Source organism: Furipterus horrens, unplaced genomic scaffold, assembly GCF_987537825.1.
Source record: "Furipterus horrens unplaced genomic scaffold, mFurHor1.1.pri manual_scaffold_3, whole genome shotgun sequence".
Taxonomy (NCBI): Eukaryota; Metazoa; Chordata; class Mammalia; order Chiroptera; family Furipteridae; genus Furipterus; species Furipterus horrens.
This window is the reverse complement of record NW_028327173.1, coordinates 39,784,099-39,800,706: the sequence shown is the minus strand read 5'-3', so window position 1 is coordinate 39,800,706 and position 16,608 is coordinate 39,784,099. Positions and strand designations below refer to the sequence as shown.

The 16,608-nt window shown below is 43.6% G+C and overlaps 1 protein-coding gene across 1 annotated transcript in view; it reads left to right on the top strand.

Moving 5' to 3' along the window:
• Positions 1 to 5,207: 5,207 nt before the first annotated feature.
• FYB2 (FYN binding protein 2) overlaps positions 5,208 to 16,608 on the top strand; it is a 103,774-nt gene continuing 92,373 nt past the window's right edge. The window contains exon 1 of the mRNA XM_090271642.1: positions 5,208 to 5,444. Coding sequence (XP_090127768.1) covers positions 5,208 to 5,444 — 237 coding nt within the window. The remainder of the gene's footprint in view (positions 5,445 to 16,608) is intronic.

The window sequence follows — 16,608 nt, the reverse complement described above, 5'->3', positions numbered from 1 at the left end:
GAAAAAGCAGGACTAGAAGCAACATTCATTACTTCTTCCTACATTCCATTGGCTAGAACTTTCATTACTTCTTCCTACATTCCATTGGCTAGAACTTTCATTACTTCTTCCTACATTCCATTGGCTAGCACTTGGCCACATACCCAAATCTAATTGCAAAGGAGGTTGGGAAATATAGTCTTCTCATATAACCAAGAAAAGAAAAAGGAACTGGGGTTTGGTGAATATAAGCATTTTCTCTGTGCAGCTTACCTCCCTTAATAAAATAACCTCCATGTGAGGAGAGGGAGCTGTAGCTCAGAAACCTGAGTGTTCTCTCTCCTTTCCTCTGGGCTCATCAGCCCTGTGGAGTCTCTCATTAGCCAATACGGCAGCTGTGCTGACCTCAGAGGACACTGTTCTCACTACATCAGAGTGAGGTTAAATATCTCACTATACTACATTTTACCTAAGACTGGGGGGATGCTGCTTGTGGAATAAACAGAGTTGCTGATTTTATTTTAGATGGAATTTATGCATCTTTAGCTTGAGGTTTCCACTGAAGCGCCTGCCTGCCACACTCCTGTCCTACAGCAATAGGTCAGAGGTCATCTGACCCCTGCCACCCAGGAATGATGACACACAGGTCTTAAGTCTACAAAACATAAGCTTGGCATGTAAGGGGGAGCAGTTAGAGAGAGATGGGGATATGTACATGAGTGGAGAAGCTGTCCACCCCTAACTCCTCCCAACGAAAGCAATTCTAACTCTTATACTTCGATACAGCTTTCAAATACATATGAAATCAGCGACCCAAATTATAATTCATAATCACATACCATTTGACCTATAGATTTTATGGAGAGAGGCTCTGAGCCTCCAAGTATTGCAGTCACATGGCATCACTGTGGCTTGACATCCAGACCCAAGAAAACAAGACCCAAAGAGAGAGTGTGTTCCTGGCTTGACTTTTCCACTTGAAGGCCCACTTTTCTGGGTGACAGGACATGGGAGTGACTGGTATTGGGAATGACTCCCTACTTCCAGGAACACCCACCTCCTTCCCACAGGGAAGTGGTCTTCCTTTGATCTCAACAAGACAAGCAGATCTGAAACCATCTTAATAATTCATCTGAGTGCTTTATCCATGATGTAACTGGCATTAGTGGAGCAAGACGGTTTCCTTATAAGAACCTAAAGGGTTGCTACATCCAAGCACAGCATCTGGCATGAAGTAGATTCTCAGATTCTTGGTAATGGGCTGTGAAAAGGAAAGCGACTTGCCTTGATCATGTTTGCTTAGCCTTCCAGAAAGCTCTTACTAAATAATGATAAACCATTAAGATGATTACTTACATAAGCACCAAATTGAGATATGAGCTTCCTCCAATGCAAAAGATAAACAAGCTGGATTATAGTTTTCACAAACTGGCAAAAAGGAAGCAGACCCTTTCTTGAACCCACATAATTTTATCCTTAAACAATTCTATCCTCAAATACTTTCATCCTTACGTGATTTATCTTTAAGTAATTGGATACCTTGTAGTAATCATCCCATATTTCTGCACTGTTTACCCATCCCTTCCTACCTTCCCATCACCCTGTCCTCTGTGGCTATTGTATTCACTTTTAACCATCCTACTGTACTTGGCTTTGCACTGTCCCCTCCCTCAGGCCTTTCTGGAGACAGCAGACAGCATGGAATGGAGGAAGGAACGATAGCCTGGGGCAGAGCAGAGTCCAAGTGGAGAATCAGACCTGTATTCTGCTTAGCCAGGGCATTTGCTTTGACCTTCCTGAGCCTCATTTTCTTCACTTGTCAACAAGGGATAACATCTCTTATCTCATCATACTGTCACAAGGAATAGAAGGAAAATATATGCAAACTGTGTAGCTCATTACACAGTGGGCTCTCAATAAATTTAAGTTCCTTTCCTCTTTGCTTTTTTCCCTTTTGAAAGTAGTCAGGATATAAATTATACAGAAATAAATTGCATGTTTCACTGGAAATCCTCAGAAATGATTCATGTAACCAATAATAATTCTAATATTAATAATAGGGTACTCCAGCAGCACTATCCTAATTCTGACAATCAATCTTCCTGCTCCAGCTTTGTCATCATATAATATATAGTGCTTAAAGTTTACCCCAGAAAGAGGTGAATGCAGATGATTTCCCATTTTCAGATATTCTTAAAATCCTTTTTTATATCACAGTGTTCTGCTACAAACCATTTCTTATGGCGCAAAGTGTAAGTAATATGTTTGCCAAGCAATGAAAGACTGAGACGTGAATGGAAACGCTGAAAAGCTATAAGCAGTATCTGAGACAGAAAGTAAGGTTTGGAAGCATCAAGAACATGCTGGAGCCCTCACTGGTGTGGCTCAGTGGATTGAGAGTTGTACTGTAAACCAACAGGTCACTGGTTTGATTCCCAGTCAGGGCACGTGCCTGGGTTGCAGGCCAGGTCACTGGATGGCGACGTTTGGGAGACAACCAACTGATGTCTTCCTCACACATTGAGGTTTCTCTCCCTTTCTTTCCCCCTCATTTCCCCTCTCTCTAAAAATAAAAATAAAGAACATGCTGGAAATACTTATTTCTCCTGCTCAGTGTGCCAAAGAACGGATGGGACCTTCCTGGAGTGTGTGCCACATCAGCCCCAATGCCAAGAGAAGCAAACTGAGCAAGGAGCTTGAAAGACAGAAATGTCTAGAAGATTTTGAGCCTAACTTTAGCCCAGGTATCTGCTAAGCTTTCTCACTGACTTCTTTCAAAACTGAGTTGGGGGTGGGGTAGGGGGATCATGCTCTCAGGTTTTGAGTTTATTGTTCTGTTTTTCTCTAAGATTTAAAAGGAAGTAACCAGAGTGGTTGTGAGTGTGGGCTCTGAAGTCACACTGTTTATATTGGAAGCTCTTCTCTTTCCACTTGCTGGAAAATGAGGATCAAGATAAATACTAAGTAAGGTGATGTTGTCCCGCAAGGTCTGTTCCTGGCAGGCAGAGGACACTTGGTCAGGCATTTCTGTGTCTGTTATTAAGTGCAGATCACAGAGAGTCATCCTGGCCTGAACTGACAGCAAGCCACCAAAGCACCATGCGGATGTAGAGGATCTCAAACTTCTTTATCCGATTAGGTCAAACCCCAAATTTCACATCCAAACTCTCCCCACAATGTCTGCATTTTGTACCTGTCTTCTCTGCCTCCACCCTCCCGCAGAAGCATGCATGAGTTCTCCTTATATCAAGCTAAATACAAGGACCTGCTGCTATCCGTGGGATGGGGCTTACGAGCAAACTGGGATCATTACAGGGAAATAAAATGCTGCTACTTGACTTGTACATCCAGTGCAGCACGTGCATTTTGACTCTGACACAGCTACCAGTAATGGAGGAGGAGAGGGAAAAGAAAGAGGAACTGAATTTTTGGTTCCTGTTTCGTGCTAAACAGTAGAGATTTTCACATGGCTTAATCCTTAAGCCAACACTGCCAGCCCTCTTCTCTAGTTCTGCAGTGGATGAACATAACTTGAGAGGGGCTTGTTGACATTCCCAAGGTCACAGCTAGTAGGGAAACTGAGTTTACCACCTAGAAGATCATAAGGTAGTGACAGAGGATCCTATACGGTTCCAAGAGTCATGGTTCTTAAGCCTACTTGCAAGCCACCCCTACGAGCTAACCAGTAATTAGTGCCTACTTCATCCTATGACCTACCATTGTCCAGAACCAGACCAATAAGCTCAGAGCTCCCATTCTCCCTGGTCCAAGGAGGTGCGAGCCCTTCTGACCCACTCCAACCCCATCCGCATTGGTAGGTTGGCCTGAAGCCACCAGGGGGAGCCCTTGCTTTAAGAGCAAAAGGAATTTGACAGCCCAGTTATCAGCGGGGGCTGGGAGGAGGACTGTTCTGAGAGCTTCTGCAGAGGATCCCTCACCATATTGTTTACAAATGTATGCAAGACATTCTTGTATTGGACTAGAGCGAGGAAGGGGGTGTGAGGGAAAGTGACAGAGCACCTTTGGCCTGTCCCTCGTTTAGCTTGGAGGAGAGGACTCCAATCTGATTGTGAGCAGAGCCCACAAGACGGCGTGGATCAAATTGTGAGTCATTAAATCAGTGTAGTGGGGTGTGCTATCCATTGTTTTTTTATAAAATTAAATGGCACATCATGGCTCAGAAAAGGATAGAAAACATTAGTGTGATCACACACAAAGAGTGATTATTGTTTTGAGAAATTTTTATTTTAGTATGTGTGTAGGTGTACTGAGTCATGATGTAAAAATGGTATCTTATTGTGAGTCATTAATTATTAAAACACACTAACCTAAAAAGATTATTTAATCAATCCAGATTCCCAGAACCCAGACCTATTATTTTTCATAGATTTCTTGGCAGCTGTGACGATGAGCCAGGTATGGGAAACACCTGTTAGAGGAAATGGACATGCAGGCAGGCTTCGCTCACCTGCCCGCCACCTCCTCTCCCCTGCAAAGGGCAGATGCTTTTCACTTTGTGAGCTTGACCCTAACAAAGCAAGAAACGTCACACAAAGGGCAGTTGATGCAGCACAAGCTACATGCTGTGCCGGCCCCCAACCCCCAGGACAGGTGTGAGCTCTTAGAGAACTGGGAACTGACAACTGAGTTTCCAATACCAGCTGCCAGAAAAGTGAACAAAAGCAAAACTACAGTCGCATTAGAGTAAGCCAGACCTGGGTTCAAATCCTGGTGCTTCTACTTTTTACCTTTGAGACCATGGGCAGGTTAACAGATCTCTCCGGGCCTCAGTTAATAGCCCTTCCCAGGACTATGGTAGGATTTAAGTCCATCAATGTATTCCAGTGCTTGGCTAGTACCTGGCCCAAAACAGATGCTCCATTATAGCAGCTCCCTTCCTGGCCTCCTCCACAAAACCTCCCTGCAAGCTTAGGCACGCTCTGTCCACTTTGAAGTCATCCTTGTGGGTGGGGATAGGCCAAGGCTGTGCCCTTGGGGATAACATTGTCCAGCTGAGTGTTATGTACTAACAAGGGCCCTGCCACCCCGTTCCTCACTGACTCCCCACCTCAGCACAAAGTGAACTTCCCTGCAGAGTGACTGTCAGGTCTGTCTGCCGGAGAACAGCGGGGAGCGCCTCTTGCCGAGAAGGGCCAGGATCAGTCAGACTTCGGACAGAATAGTCTCCCTTTCTCCCCTGCAGGTGCCTGGTCCTGCGAGGCTTGGCCATGGAGGTTTCTGCGCACCCTGCTGGCTGCGGGAATGCTCCGGCCTCCGGAGGGGGAGGAGCCACCGCCCAGGTGGGGCAGGTGCAGAGCCTGGGCTCAGGTGCGTCCCGGGCCACGGGAAGTGATTGCTCCCTGGCTGGCACGGACACAACAAAGGGTGCCCTTGGCCTCAGGATCCAGCTCTGGGAAACTGGGTTTTTCTCCCAGACTCGACCTCAGAGGAAAGCCATGGATGAGGTAAAGTGTGTGGGTTTGGTTGTGGCTTTCTGTGTCTATCTTACCCAGGTTAGATCCTCCCAGGACAGAGCTGGGGGGAAAGGCTACCTGTGCACCCCACCCCCCTGCTTCCTAGAGAGGAATGCATGTGTCCCCTACTAGTGCAGTTCATCTCATACTGGCCTTGCTCCCGGGGAAGGTGGGACTGAAGCAGGGTTGTACTGTGTGCTGGGCACCTCGGAGGGGAAGGGGACAAGAGGCCCTCAGCAATGGTGGCAGGAGAGACGCTAGCTGTCATCCTGCTTGCTGGGTTTCTAACCTAGTCCCGCAGCCTGGTCTGAGTGCCTGTTGGCTTCTCTCTGTTTGCCCTTGTGGACTGTGTATCCTGCTGCGGTTACTGGGCATCCTGGGAAGAGGGCATAAGGCAGGGGCTCTCTGGTGATGCTTGTGGCTTTTCAGTGGGCTCTGCTCCTTATTAGCTGTGTGGCCTGAGGCAAGTGAGTTTATCCTCCTGAGCCGCAGGGTTTCTTGCTTCTAAAGTAGGATTACCAGCAAGTTTCATTCAAGGTCTTTTCCCTATAACATTAATGAGATGTCATAAGAACTTAACGCTTGTTTATATCAATTAGCCTATGGTAAAGTGGTTGTTTCTTTTCAGGTTGCAGAATCTCTCAACAGGTTAAGTGAGGGCTTAGTGTCCTACTAGAATAAATAGTTTTTGAGATTATTAAAGGTGCTTGTAAAAATGAGATGTCCTATGGGAAAGTGTCCAGCACAAAAACAAAGCCAGGCAGAATTCCCTTCCCCTTGGATGACAGCGTGCTATTTGCGTATTGGAGAATTCTTTTGCCTGATGGACTGTACCTTGCTTTTTCCTTCTCCAACTGTCTACCTCTCTATTCCTCTCTTCAACGGACCAGTTTCTTTCCAAGGGGTGTGTGGGGGGGGCGGGGGGGGGCAGAGCTGTGTTTTGCTTCCATATCTTCTTTATTAGGCCTTTGGAATTAAGCTGTGTTCTGATATGAACCATGCATCTTCCTTCCCAGAGGTTTGGCTTTAATGAGAGAGAGGATCCATTTCGGTGTTGCCCCTCAGCAAAAGCTCCCCTCTGTCCCAGGGTCTGGGACATTGTCTGTCAGTTCAACCTGCCAAGTTTTGGAAAAGAGTGGACAAGGGTAAGCTGGTATTGCTTCCATCTTCCCTCCTCCAAATTCTCTCCCCAACACCTTGCAATTTAGCAACCTTTGTAAAGCGCCTCCTTGATGGAAAAATGTGAGCCTGAATAGATTGTGTGGTTGTAGGAAAAAAAAAAAAAAACAGGCTTCTATCTTGCCCTCTCTGAAGTCCCAGGATATGCACGTAGATAACCTATTTCATGTAGTTTATCTACATGACAACACAGCAAGGTCAATGCCATTTGCCTCCCCCCACCTTTTTTTTTTTTTTTTTAATAGAGGAAGAAACTAATCGTCAGAATGTTATCACTTGCTCAATATCACACATAGTCAGCAGCAGGGCAGGAGCATGACCTTAGATTTGTCAATAACAATACTCAGTGTCAGTTATAAGCCAGGCATCACTAGCAAGGATCCCAAGAGGAAAACAGGTAGAATGTTAGGCAATTTAGAGAAAAATGTTCAAAAGGGTATGTTAGCTAATAACATTTTTGTGGGATAAGCAAATGTGGTTATGCAATCCTTTCTGCAGAAAGGGAAAAAAGATAAAAAGAAATATGAGTTAGCCCCCATTTTAAAAGGATTTGTTTTATTTTTTTAAAGTCAACAAATACATATATATATATTCTGAGCACCTGCTTTGTGTTCATAGGTCCTGTTTCAGGTGCTACGGGTGCAGCTGTGAATCCATCAAAAATGCCTACCTTGATAACACTGATATTCTAGTGGAGAAGACAAATAAACATACATATGTATATGGTGAAATGGTAGTAAGTGCAATGTAAAAGCACAAGTCAGGGAAGGATTTAAGGATGGCAAGGCAGTGGGAGAGGCTGCTATTTTAAATGGGATTATTTCACGAAAGGCATCCATGTAAGGTAGCTGTAGAGCAGACACTTGAAGGAACTGAGGGGGTTGACTATGTGGATATTTTAGGGAAGTACTTTGTACAGAGAGATTACTGTGGATGTAAAGGCCCAGAGGCAGAAGCTTGTCTGGTGTGTTCAAGGAGCAATAAAATGGCCAGAGTGGCCAGCACAGAGAAAGCAAAGGAGAGAGTGGTCAGGGGTAGTGGCCTGGCCATGCAGGGCTCTTGCAGACCAATGCAGGAACTTCAGATTTCTCCCTGAGATGGAGAGCACCTGAGTGTTGTGAGTTGCACAACAGAATGATCCAATTTACATTTTAAAAGGATCATCTGGCTATTGTTTTATTGAAAACATCGGGGAGAGCAAGATTGTTGAAATCTAAGAGGGCACAGTGACCCAGACCAGAATCTTGGTGGTAAAGGTGGCTAGAAATGGTCAAATTCTGGTCAAAAAAGGTAGAATCAACAGGATTTATTGATGGATTGAACAAAAAATAATGTAAAAGAAAATGAGTTCCAGGTGTGAAGCCTGGGCACCTAGAAGAATGAAACTGACATTTAACAAGATGCTTTAAGATGAAACAGGTTTGCAAAGAGATCAAGAGTCAGTTTTAGACACAGTAAGCTGTAAGGTGAGGGGCCATGTCCGCAGCTGGATATTTGGGTTTATAGTTCAAGGGAGAGGCCCAGGCAGGAGGTATGATTAAGATAATGGATCTTCATCATCTAGTGTGATGTTAGGTACATTGTAGTGTTTAGTATATGTTACTGTGGTGGTTTTGAAACTTGCCTACACATTCTCCAACATTTCTTCCAACAAAAGGTAGAGTCTGTGTTTCTTTCCCTTGAGTTTGGGCAGAATCATGACTGCTTTGGCTGATGGAGTAGGACACATGTGACTTTATGTGACTTTAGAGTCTGTGTCATAAAAGACCAAGCAGCTCCCACCTCATTCATGAGAACACTCATTCTTGCAGTCCTCAGCCCCTATGTAAGAGGTTTATACCCCAAGGCTTTCATGCTGGAGATTCCTCTTGTAGACACTCAGGGTGACAATTCCAGCTAAGCCTAACCTAGTATCCCTGAAAGGCTAGAAGCAGGACTCTCCAGACCTGCCCACACACCAGTGAGATGCCACTGAATGAATTTCATCAACACCCTCTGGTACAGAAGAATCGCCCAGCTGAGCCTTGTTCAAATTCTTATCCCACAAAATCATGTGATATTGAAAAATGGTTACTGTATTAGGCTACTCCATTCGGGAGTGATTTGTTTTGCATCAGTAGATATCTGAACAAGTTTATACACCCAAACAGAGAAAGGCTGATGAGATTCTCTTCTTCTAAATCTGAGAGTGAGGTTCTACCCTCTTTTATTTCCTCAGCCAGGTAACTTTTTGCTTAGTCATACAGTCTTGGCAAGAGAAAACATAGCATTTCTGATCTGTGAATGTTTTCAGTTGGAATGCTTACAAAATGGTACTTGAATTTTAATGAATGAAAATTGAAGTTGTAGTTGCAAGACCTATATTTACGTTTACCTCTGCCTCTTATTAGTCAAGTGATTTGAGCAAGTCACTGAATAATAAAATGTAGGACTTGGGAGATTTCTCCAAGACTAACCAGTCTAACATGTCCCATTTTAGAGCTGGGAAAGCTCAAGGCCCACAAGGAGAAAGCGACAACATACTTTGTAGCTACTTATCCACAGTGCCTCACATATAGTGGGGAGTCTTGTTAATGTGCTTTTTAATTTTGAAAGTAAACTTTGAGACAGCAGATCACTACGCCCCACTCTTATTATTGGATAGATATTTACCAGCCGTCTGCTAGGAGTCAGGCCCTATCTTAGAGTTTCTGAGAGGGAGCCTGATGTAGATGCCCTCGAGTTACTCATTTTTCAGGGGAGAGTGTCGAGAACACAGACAATTGTAGCATTACATGAGAAGAAGAATGATAAAGAAAGGCACAGCTTCAATGAGAGCCCTGAGAATGGGTGCCGAGTCCAAGGTGGGTTCATTGTGGGTGCATTGGAGGACCTGGCACCTGAGCTGAACATCAGAGGAGGAGTAGGTAGCATTTCATCATGGAAAGAGGGAAGGAGCAGGGAATAAGGCAGAGGGAGCAGGGTGGGCAGAGGAGCAGAGGTGAGCAATATGATGGGGTGAAAATTCAGAGGACCATCCTGCAGTGAGAGGTTGATGAAGCAGACATTTTTTTTTTTTTAAATCCATTAAAAACAAAAAAAAGAAAGAGCAGCCAGGATCAAATCCCAAAAAGAAAATAATGGCCAGATATTGAAAGACCTTGAATGCCAGTTGTACTTTATCTCACAAACCAAGGGAGCCAATGGGGGTCTTTACCTCCAACATGGGGAGGTGAACTGCATGTCCCCCGAGGGCCAGCAGAATTTTGAGAATAGAGTGCTCTGGGGATTAAGATCAGATCATTAATTTCTGAGAAGGGGAAAAGGGAAGATTTTTTAATTATTCCCAATCCCAAAAGACTGGCCACCTCACATCCGTCTTTGCTGAGGAACTATACTGCAGAGTCCTCTCGGGCCGTGTTGTTTAGTGCTTGCTGGTGAAGCATTCCGTGACCTGCACACCTGCAGGGCGGATGTCCAGCCAGTCCTATCCAGCACCACTGGTACATTGTTAGCTTCCCTTTGAGTCAAGCTTTCTCTTCTCCAAACTAGGCACCCACATTCCTTCACTGGAGAGGTGGTTCTGACAGGTGAATCTGATCATGTCACTCTCCCACTGAGGACTCTTCGGTTATTCCCTGTTGCCTTTGGAACGGAACCCAGGCCATTTAGCCTGGCTGACGAGGCCAAGGTACTCTGGTACCTGCCCTACGTGCTCCCACTCCAACCTCCTGCCTCTCATCTCTTGTGTTTCAGCCTCTTTTATCTGCATGAACACTCTTTTCTCCAGACTGCTTCGTTTTACTTCACTTAAGACTCAACTAAGATATCACCCCCCTGAGAAGCCTTCCCTAGCCCCTTGGTCACAACTGGTCTTTCCTTGCCTTACAAGACCCCAGGCCTTTGAACAGACCAAGGCTTGGGCTATGAGATCCTGGAGAGAAAGGGCGAGGTTTTGCTCACACAGGCATGGACTAAGGCAGCCTGCCTGCTTTCGATTTCTGGCTCCATCATTGACTAGCTCTTCAGCTTTGAGCAAGCCACTTCATCTCTTTGTGCCCCAGTCACCTCATTTGTAAAGGGAGTTCATAATATTTATACACTTCTTAGCCATCAACTGAGTTTTATATTAAGAGCTTAGAAAAGCTCAATGAGCTCAAAGGCAGGTAATTCTACCAACTAAAATAACTATGAGTTACAGTAATAATAAATGGATTGTCATAGAGTGAATTGGATCCCCTCCTACCAAGTCCATATGTTGAAGTCCTGACTCCCAGTACTTCAGAAGGAGACCTTACTTGGAGATCGCGTCTTTACAGAGGCAGTCGAGTTCAAGTGAGGTCATTAGAGTGGGCCTAACCCAATATGACTAGTGCCCCTATAATAAGGAAGAATATGGACACAGAGACACACAGAAGGGAGACAAAGTCAAGATGCAGGGAGAATGCCTGTGAACATGAATTCAGCCATCTACTGCTCAAAGAGAGAGACCTCGAACAGTCCTCAGAAGGAGCCAACTCTGCTGACACCTTGATCTTGGACTTTCAGCCTCCTAAACCATGAGATTATACATTTCTGTTGTATAAGCCCCAGAATCAAGGGTACCTTATTATGGCAGGCCTACCAAACTCATACATGGGTCTTAGCAGCAAATTAATAAGAGAATTAATATGAATACTCTGTGCAGTGCCCTTCCCCCATCAACCTGGGAGGTGTCTGTGCCACACTGTTATTTTGCCCTCTCTCCAAATGACAAATGTATTCAGCTCTTTAGAAAGGAAATATGAGAAGTCTTTATTACCACATAGCTTGGGAAACACAAATTGGGTGGAAATGACGGTAGGATAATTGTCAGTATTGCCACCTGATCATTGACTCTTGGATTTGGTTTTTCTCATCTGTAAAAACTAAGGTAACCAACTCTTGGGGTAATTTTTAAAGATTAATTTGAACATTTTGTTAGGAATACTATAGATGGAGAAGTCACAAATAATGTACTTTATAAATAATAAGAAATTTTGGATCCTAATACTGGAAAAATCTAAATTTTTACTTCTTTCTCTTTGCTATTGCTATTACTGGTGTTCCCTTCTGTATTTTACAGATAAGGCAGAGTCGGGACTCAAACACAGACATCTCTGATGCCAGAGTTCCCATTCTTAACTCTTGGTTTGTTTCCTCTTTATTATGATCATAATGATCATAATATATTAGTGGTATATTAGACAGGCATTTTAAAAAAATGTTTTAAATCAGAAGACCGGAATTCAAGTCTAGGTCTGTCATTCACTTGTTATATAGTCTTAAACAAGTCAGTTATTTTCTCTGAGATTCAATTTTCTTATCTAAGTGTGCCTAATAATAAGTATTTGATATTTTGTCTATCTACATAGATAGAACTGATTCTAAGTGCTTTATGCAGAGATGAGCAAAGATAGGTTTACACTTGTGAATACATGAAACACAGTTTGTTCTTGTACTATTACTTATTTATTATTGTATTATTTATTATTGACCCACTTTTGCCCACCCCTGTAAGTATTAACTCACAACAGCACCTGTAGGATAGGCACTCTTATTAGGCAGGTGGGCATTCCCATTAAGAGACCCAGAGAGGTTGAATAACTTGCTGAAAGTCACACAGCCAGGAGGTGATGGCATGAGATCAAACCCAGAAGCTGAAGGTTTAAAGGACACATTCCACAAGAGGTGCTGTCTCCCAGGCACTCTAGAAGAGTACAATCAGCCTGTGGAAAGCACAGAGCTAGATATAAGCAGAGGAATCCCACCACCCCAGTGCCAGGAAGCCCAAGGACACAACTGCCTCTGAGTCTCTGCTGGAAAAAACAAAAGCAGTTTTGACCCTATATAACCCCCAGGGAAAAAGGCATTGTCAAAACATTCTAACCGTTCCTCAAGTTTCTCTCTCAGAAAAGGCATCTCTTCACAGTATGCATTCACAATAAAAAATGGTAATACTCTCCCAGCAGAAGAAAAGAGACGGGCAATGCCCTCATCTACAAAATTGTTAAATTATAGCTGCAACCAATGAGTGCTTTCTGATGAACACTTAACATATCAACTGGCAAAAGTGTTGCAGCTTACCTCCTGGGGTGTGAATCTCTGTTGTCTTTAGCAGTGCTAAAGAGATATTGACTTTTTTTAAAATTTATTTTTAAGCCTCACCTGAGGGTATGTTTTTTATTAATTTTAGAGAGAAAGGAAAGGAGAGAAAGAGAGAGAAACATTGATCAGTTGCCTCCTGTACCTACCCTGACCAGGAATTGAACCTGCAACGTTTTGGTGTACGAGACAATGCCCCAAGCAACTGAGCCACCTGACCAGGGGAAGATATTGAGTTTTGGCATCACAAGATTGACTCAGGAGAGGACATTCCACCTGTGGGCTCACTGTTGGGGCAGTTTCCTGTGTTCTACGCTAGCCCAAGGGGGCAGTAGAGCCAGATGGGAGGGGATTATAAGGGATGGGAGGGGATTCTGGTGTTTGCCTTTCCTTGCCACCAGCATTAGATGAGAGAGGGCCATCTTCACCCAGAGGAAGCTGTGTGGTTCAGGTTAGTAACATGGGCAAGGGTCCCAGAGGTTCAAGTTTAAGCTCCACCTCTTGGGACATTAACTTCCTGAACCTCACTTGTCCTAATTGAAAAGTTGGAATAATAATATTTGGGTATATCTTATTTAAATGGTTCAAAATTTTACATGAGTTATTCTCTGGGTCAGTTCTCCCACCCATAGGTAGGAAAGTTGTTTAGAGAATCAGTCTTGGCCCCGGCAGTGAGTCCGTGTGACTTTGGACAAGCTTCAGACTCTTCATCTGTAAAATGATGGGTTGAATCAGAGTCTTCAACACCAATCTGATTCTGATAGTCAAAGATTTTATATTTAAACTTGATCTCAAAGGAGAATTTCTGGTTCTTGAGGAGGTTAAGATTACTGATGGTTATTTTATCAGTAAACCCACTGTCTTACTCCAAGTAGAATTTGAAACAACTCAGAGCTTAATTGCCCCCATGTTTCTTTATACTTTTCTGGCTCATGAACTCAAAACGTCATATGATGACTACCACTGAGCATCTGATAGCTTCAAGTCAAATATTTGGTTCAAATTCTGGCCCCATGACTTTCAAGCCATCTGTTGAGATGGTGGCATCACTAGATAGTGGGGTCCTGAGGAATATGAGCAGCTGAACCCCACCCCCACCCTTAACTCATGTTGGTCATGCAGTGCATGCACACATGCATGCCGGAGAGAGACAGGCAGACAGATAGAGACCAACCTTTAGGTTAAACCACAAAGATTAAGGAGTTGTTTGGTTACACCAAAACCTAGCCTATCCTGACCACTATATATCCCAAAGTTTTCTTTACAGAACATGTATTTTAGTTTTCTACTGCTGCTCTGATGAATGATCACAAACTTGGTGGCTTAAGGCACCACAAATTTGATCTCTGGCAGTTACAGATGTCAGCATTCTAAAATATGTCTGCAGATTTAGTTCCTTCTGGAGGCTCGAGGAAAGAGTTGGTTTCCTTGCCTTTTTCAGCTCAGAAGCCACCTTCATTCATTGGTTCATGGCCCTTCCTCAGGCTTCCAAACCAACAGCTCAGCATCTGGTCTCTGCTTCCGTCCTTGCATCTTCTAAACTCTGACTTTCCTCTCCCCCCTTATAAAGACCCTTAATTACTTTGCACCCACCTGAATAATCTAGAATAATCTCCCCATCTCAAGATCTTTAACTCACACATTCCAATCCCCTTTACCATGTAAGCAACAGGTTCCCAGAAGCTGAATATTAGGGTGTGGACATCTCTGGGAGGGGTTATTATTCAGCCTGTCATAATTCTAGCCTTTCCTGACCGCTAGTCACCTCAAAGTTGGGTTTTTTTTTTTTTCCAGAGTATATGTCACAAATTTTAAAAAGAAAAATTGTGTAAATATAGATTTACTTTCTCCCACTCTAGGCAAAGGAAATGCCTATTTCTTATTTACTGTTCTCTGTTGGCTTAAATGGTTAAATAACAACCGTGAAGACAACTATGACCATAGATAATGTTTTGGGGGCTAGGCACACTGTACTCAGCTCTTCCTGTGAATACTATAATGTGATCTGCACAACTGCCTGACAAAGATAAGTAACATTACTGTTCCTGTTTTCAGGTGGAGAAAATGAACCTGAGTGAGTTTAAGTGATTAGCCCCCAAGATGAAGTGATGGATCTGGGAGTTGACCCAAATCTGTCTGACCCCAGGGATTTTTCATTTAACAGGCAAGGGGCCAAGGGGTCATGAAAGAAAGCATAATTTAGACCTTCCTCCAACTGCTAAGTTCGATAAGAAAGATACAAAAATAATACAATTGTAATACAGTGCGATAATTAAAATGTGATCTGAATCATGACATTATGTTCTGAGAGAGCAGAGAGGAAGAATGTTTTAATTTGACCTGGGTGAGTGAGACTTTCGGAAGGGAGGTAATTTCTGAATCTAGTTTTAAAAGATGCAAAGTGGTCACCAGACAGTGGGAGATGGGAGAGGGAAAAGCATCCCAGCCACAGAGAACGGCATATACAAAGGAACTGAGGCAGGAAGTACCACAGCGTGTTTGGGAGAAGGGGCAGAAGAGAATCTTGGGGACAGGTGTGTCTCATCTGAGGACTGCATCCTCCACACGGCACTAGACAAACATTAGGGTGAAAACAGTGGGGAGGCCGAGGGAAAGGATGGAGCAGACACTGAAGTAACTGTCTTCCTTCTCCTCAAATTGTTTATGAGCCGGTGGGTATGTGGTTAGAAATTTCTCCCTCTCCTCCCCAGTCCCCATGAAACAGACTCATCCATTCATTAGTTTAGCACGTACTTTTTGGGTACCCGCTCTGTGGCAGGCGCTGTGTTAGACACTGAAATGGCGAGCTAATGGCTCCTCCCCTTTGGCGCACCAGTTCCAAGGGTGAACTGCGCTCTTTTTCTGGAAAATCCTTTCGTGTCAGGCTGACATCATTTACACATATTGAAAGAAAATGTCTTGAATCCGTGTTACATTATGGTTATTTTTAATCTTTCATTCTATACAAAGTATTCTCATATTTCATTTTATCTGATATTCATAAGAACCTTATAAGTTAGACAGGACAAATACAGTTATTTACATTTTACATACTAACGAAAAAATAAAGGATTTTATACCTTCCATGGTTCAACAAGCATTTTAGCTAATGTTCTCAGGACATAATCAGTTCTGTACGAAATAATTTCTATGCGTTCCTATAAGAATGTGGTTAACAAGGTTCATGTGTGCATTTCCACTTGATCAATATGGATTTATTAACGGTTTGTTCTGTGACCAGTATCAGGTTAGACTCAGGGATTTCTAATCCTAAGCACAGACTTTCAAAACCAGAAGGTATTCCAATTTATGGATGAACAGATTGAGGCTGTAGGTCACCCACTCCTCATTTCCTTATTTTTCTTCTCTCAAAGCAAAGCCACTATGTATGATTTTTCTCCTTTTTGCCAGCATCATTTCAAATCAAAGCCCTAACAACTCCTCATGTCAATTAATACAGAGAAGAATTTCAGTTAATGTTCCACAAAGCCATATGCGTTACATAATGGAGCCTGCCTCATTCCGCCCTTCCATCATCCTGGCTGCGTTTTCCTCAAACTAGTGTCACTAAGCTGATCAGTTCAGCACCATCTCCATCCAGCTGCCATTGTCGTTTTCTTTCTTGCTTGGGTCCCTTTTAGTATTTTGCAGATGACGATGATGATAATAAGGGGAACTTTCAGGATGGACTGCAAAATGGCTGTGCGGATTGGACCAACGTCAAGCAGAACTGAGTGTTTGAGGGGTGGGTCCTGTGGTTGCTGCCCATTGTTCTGAACCAACCTTGTTGGCTAGACAGGTACAAGATGGGAAATGGAGGGGGAGCGGCAGAAAGAGGGCAATTTTGTGCGATGGTTGCACAACATGAGTAGGA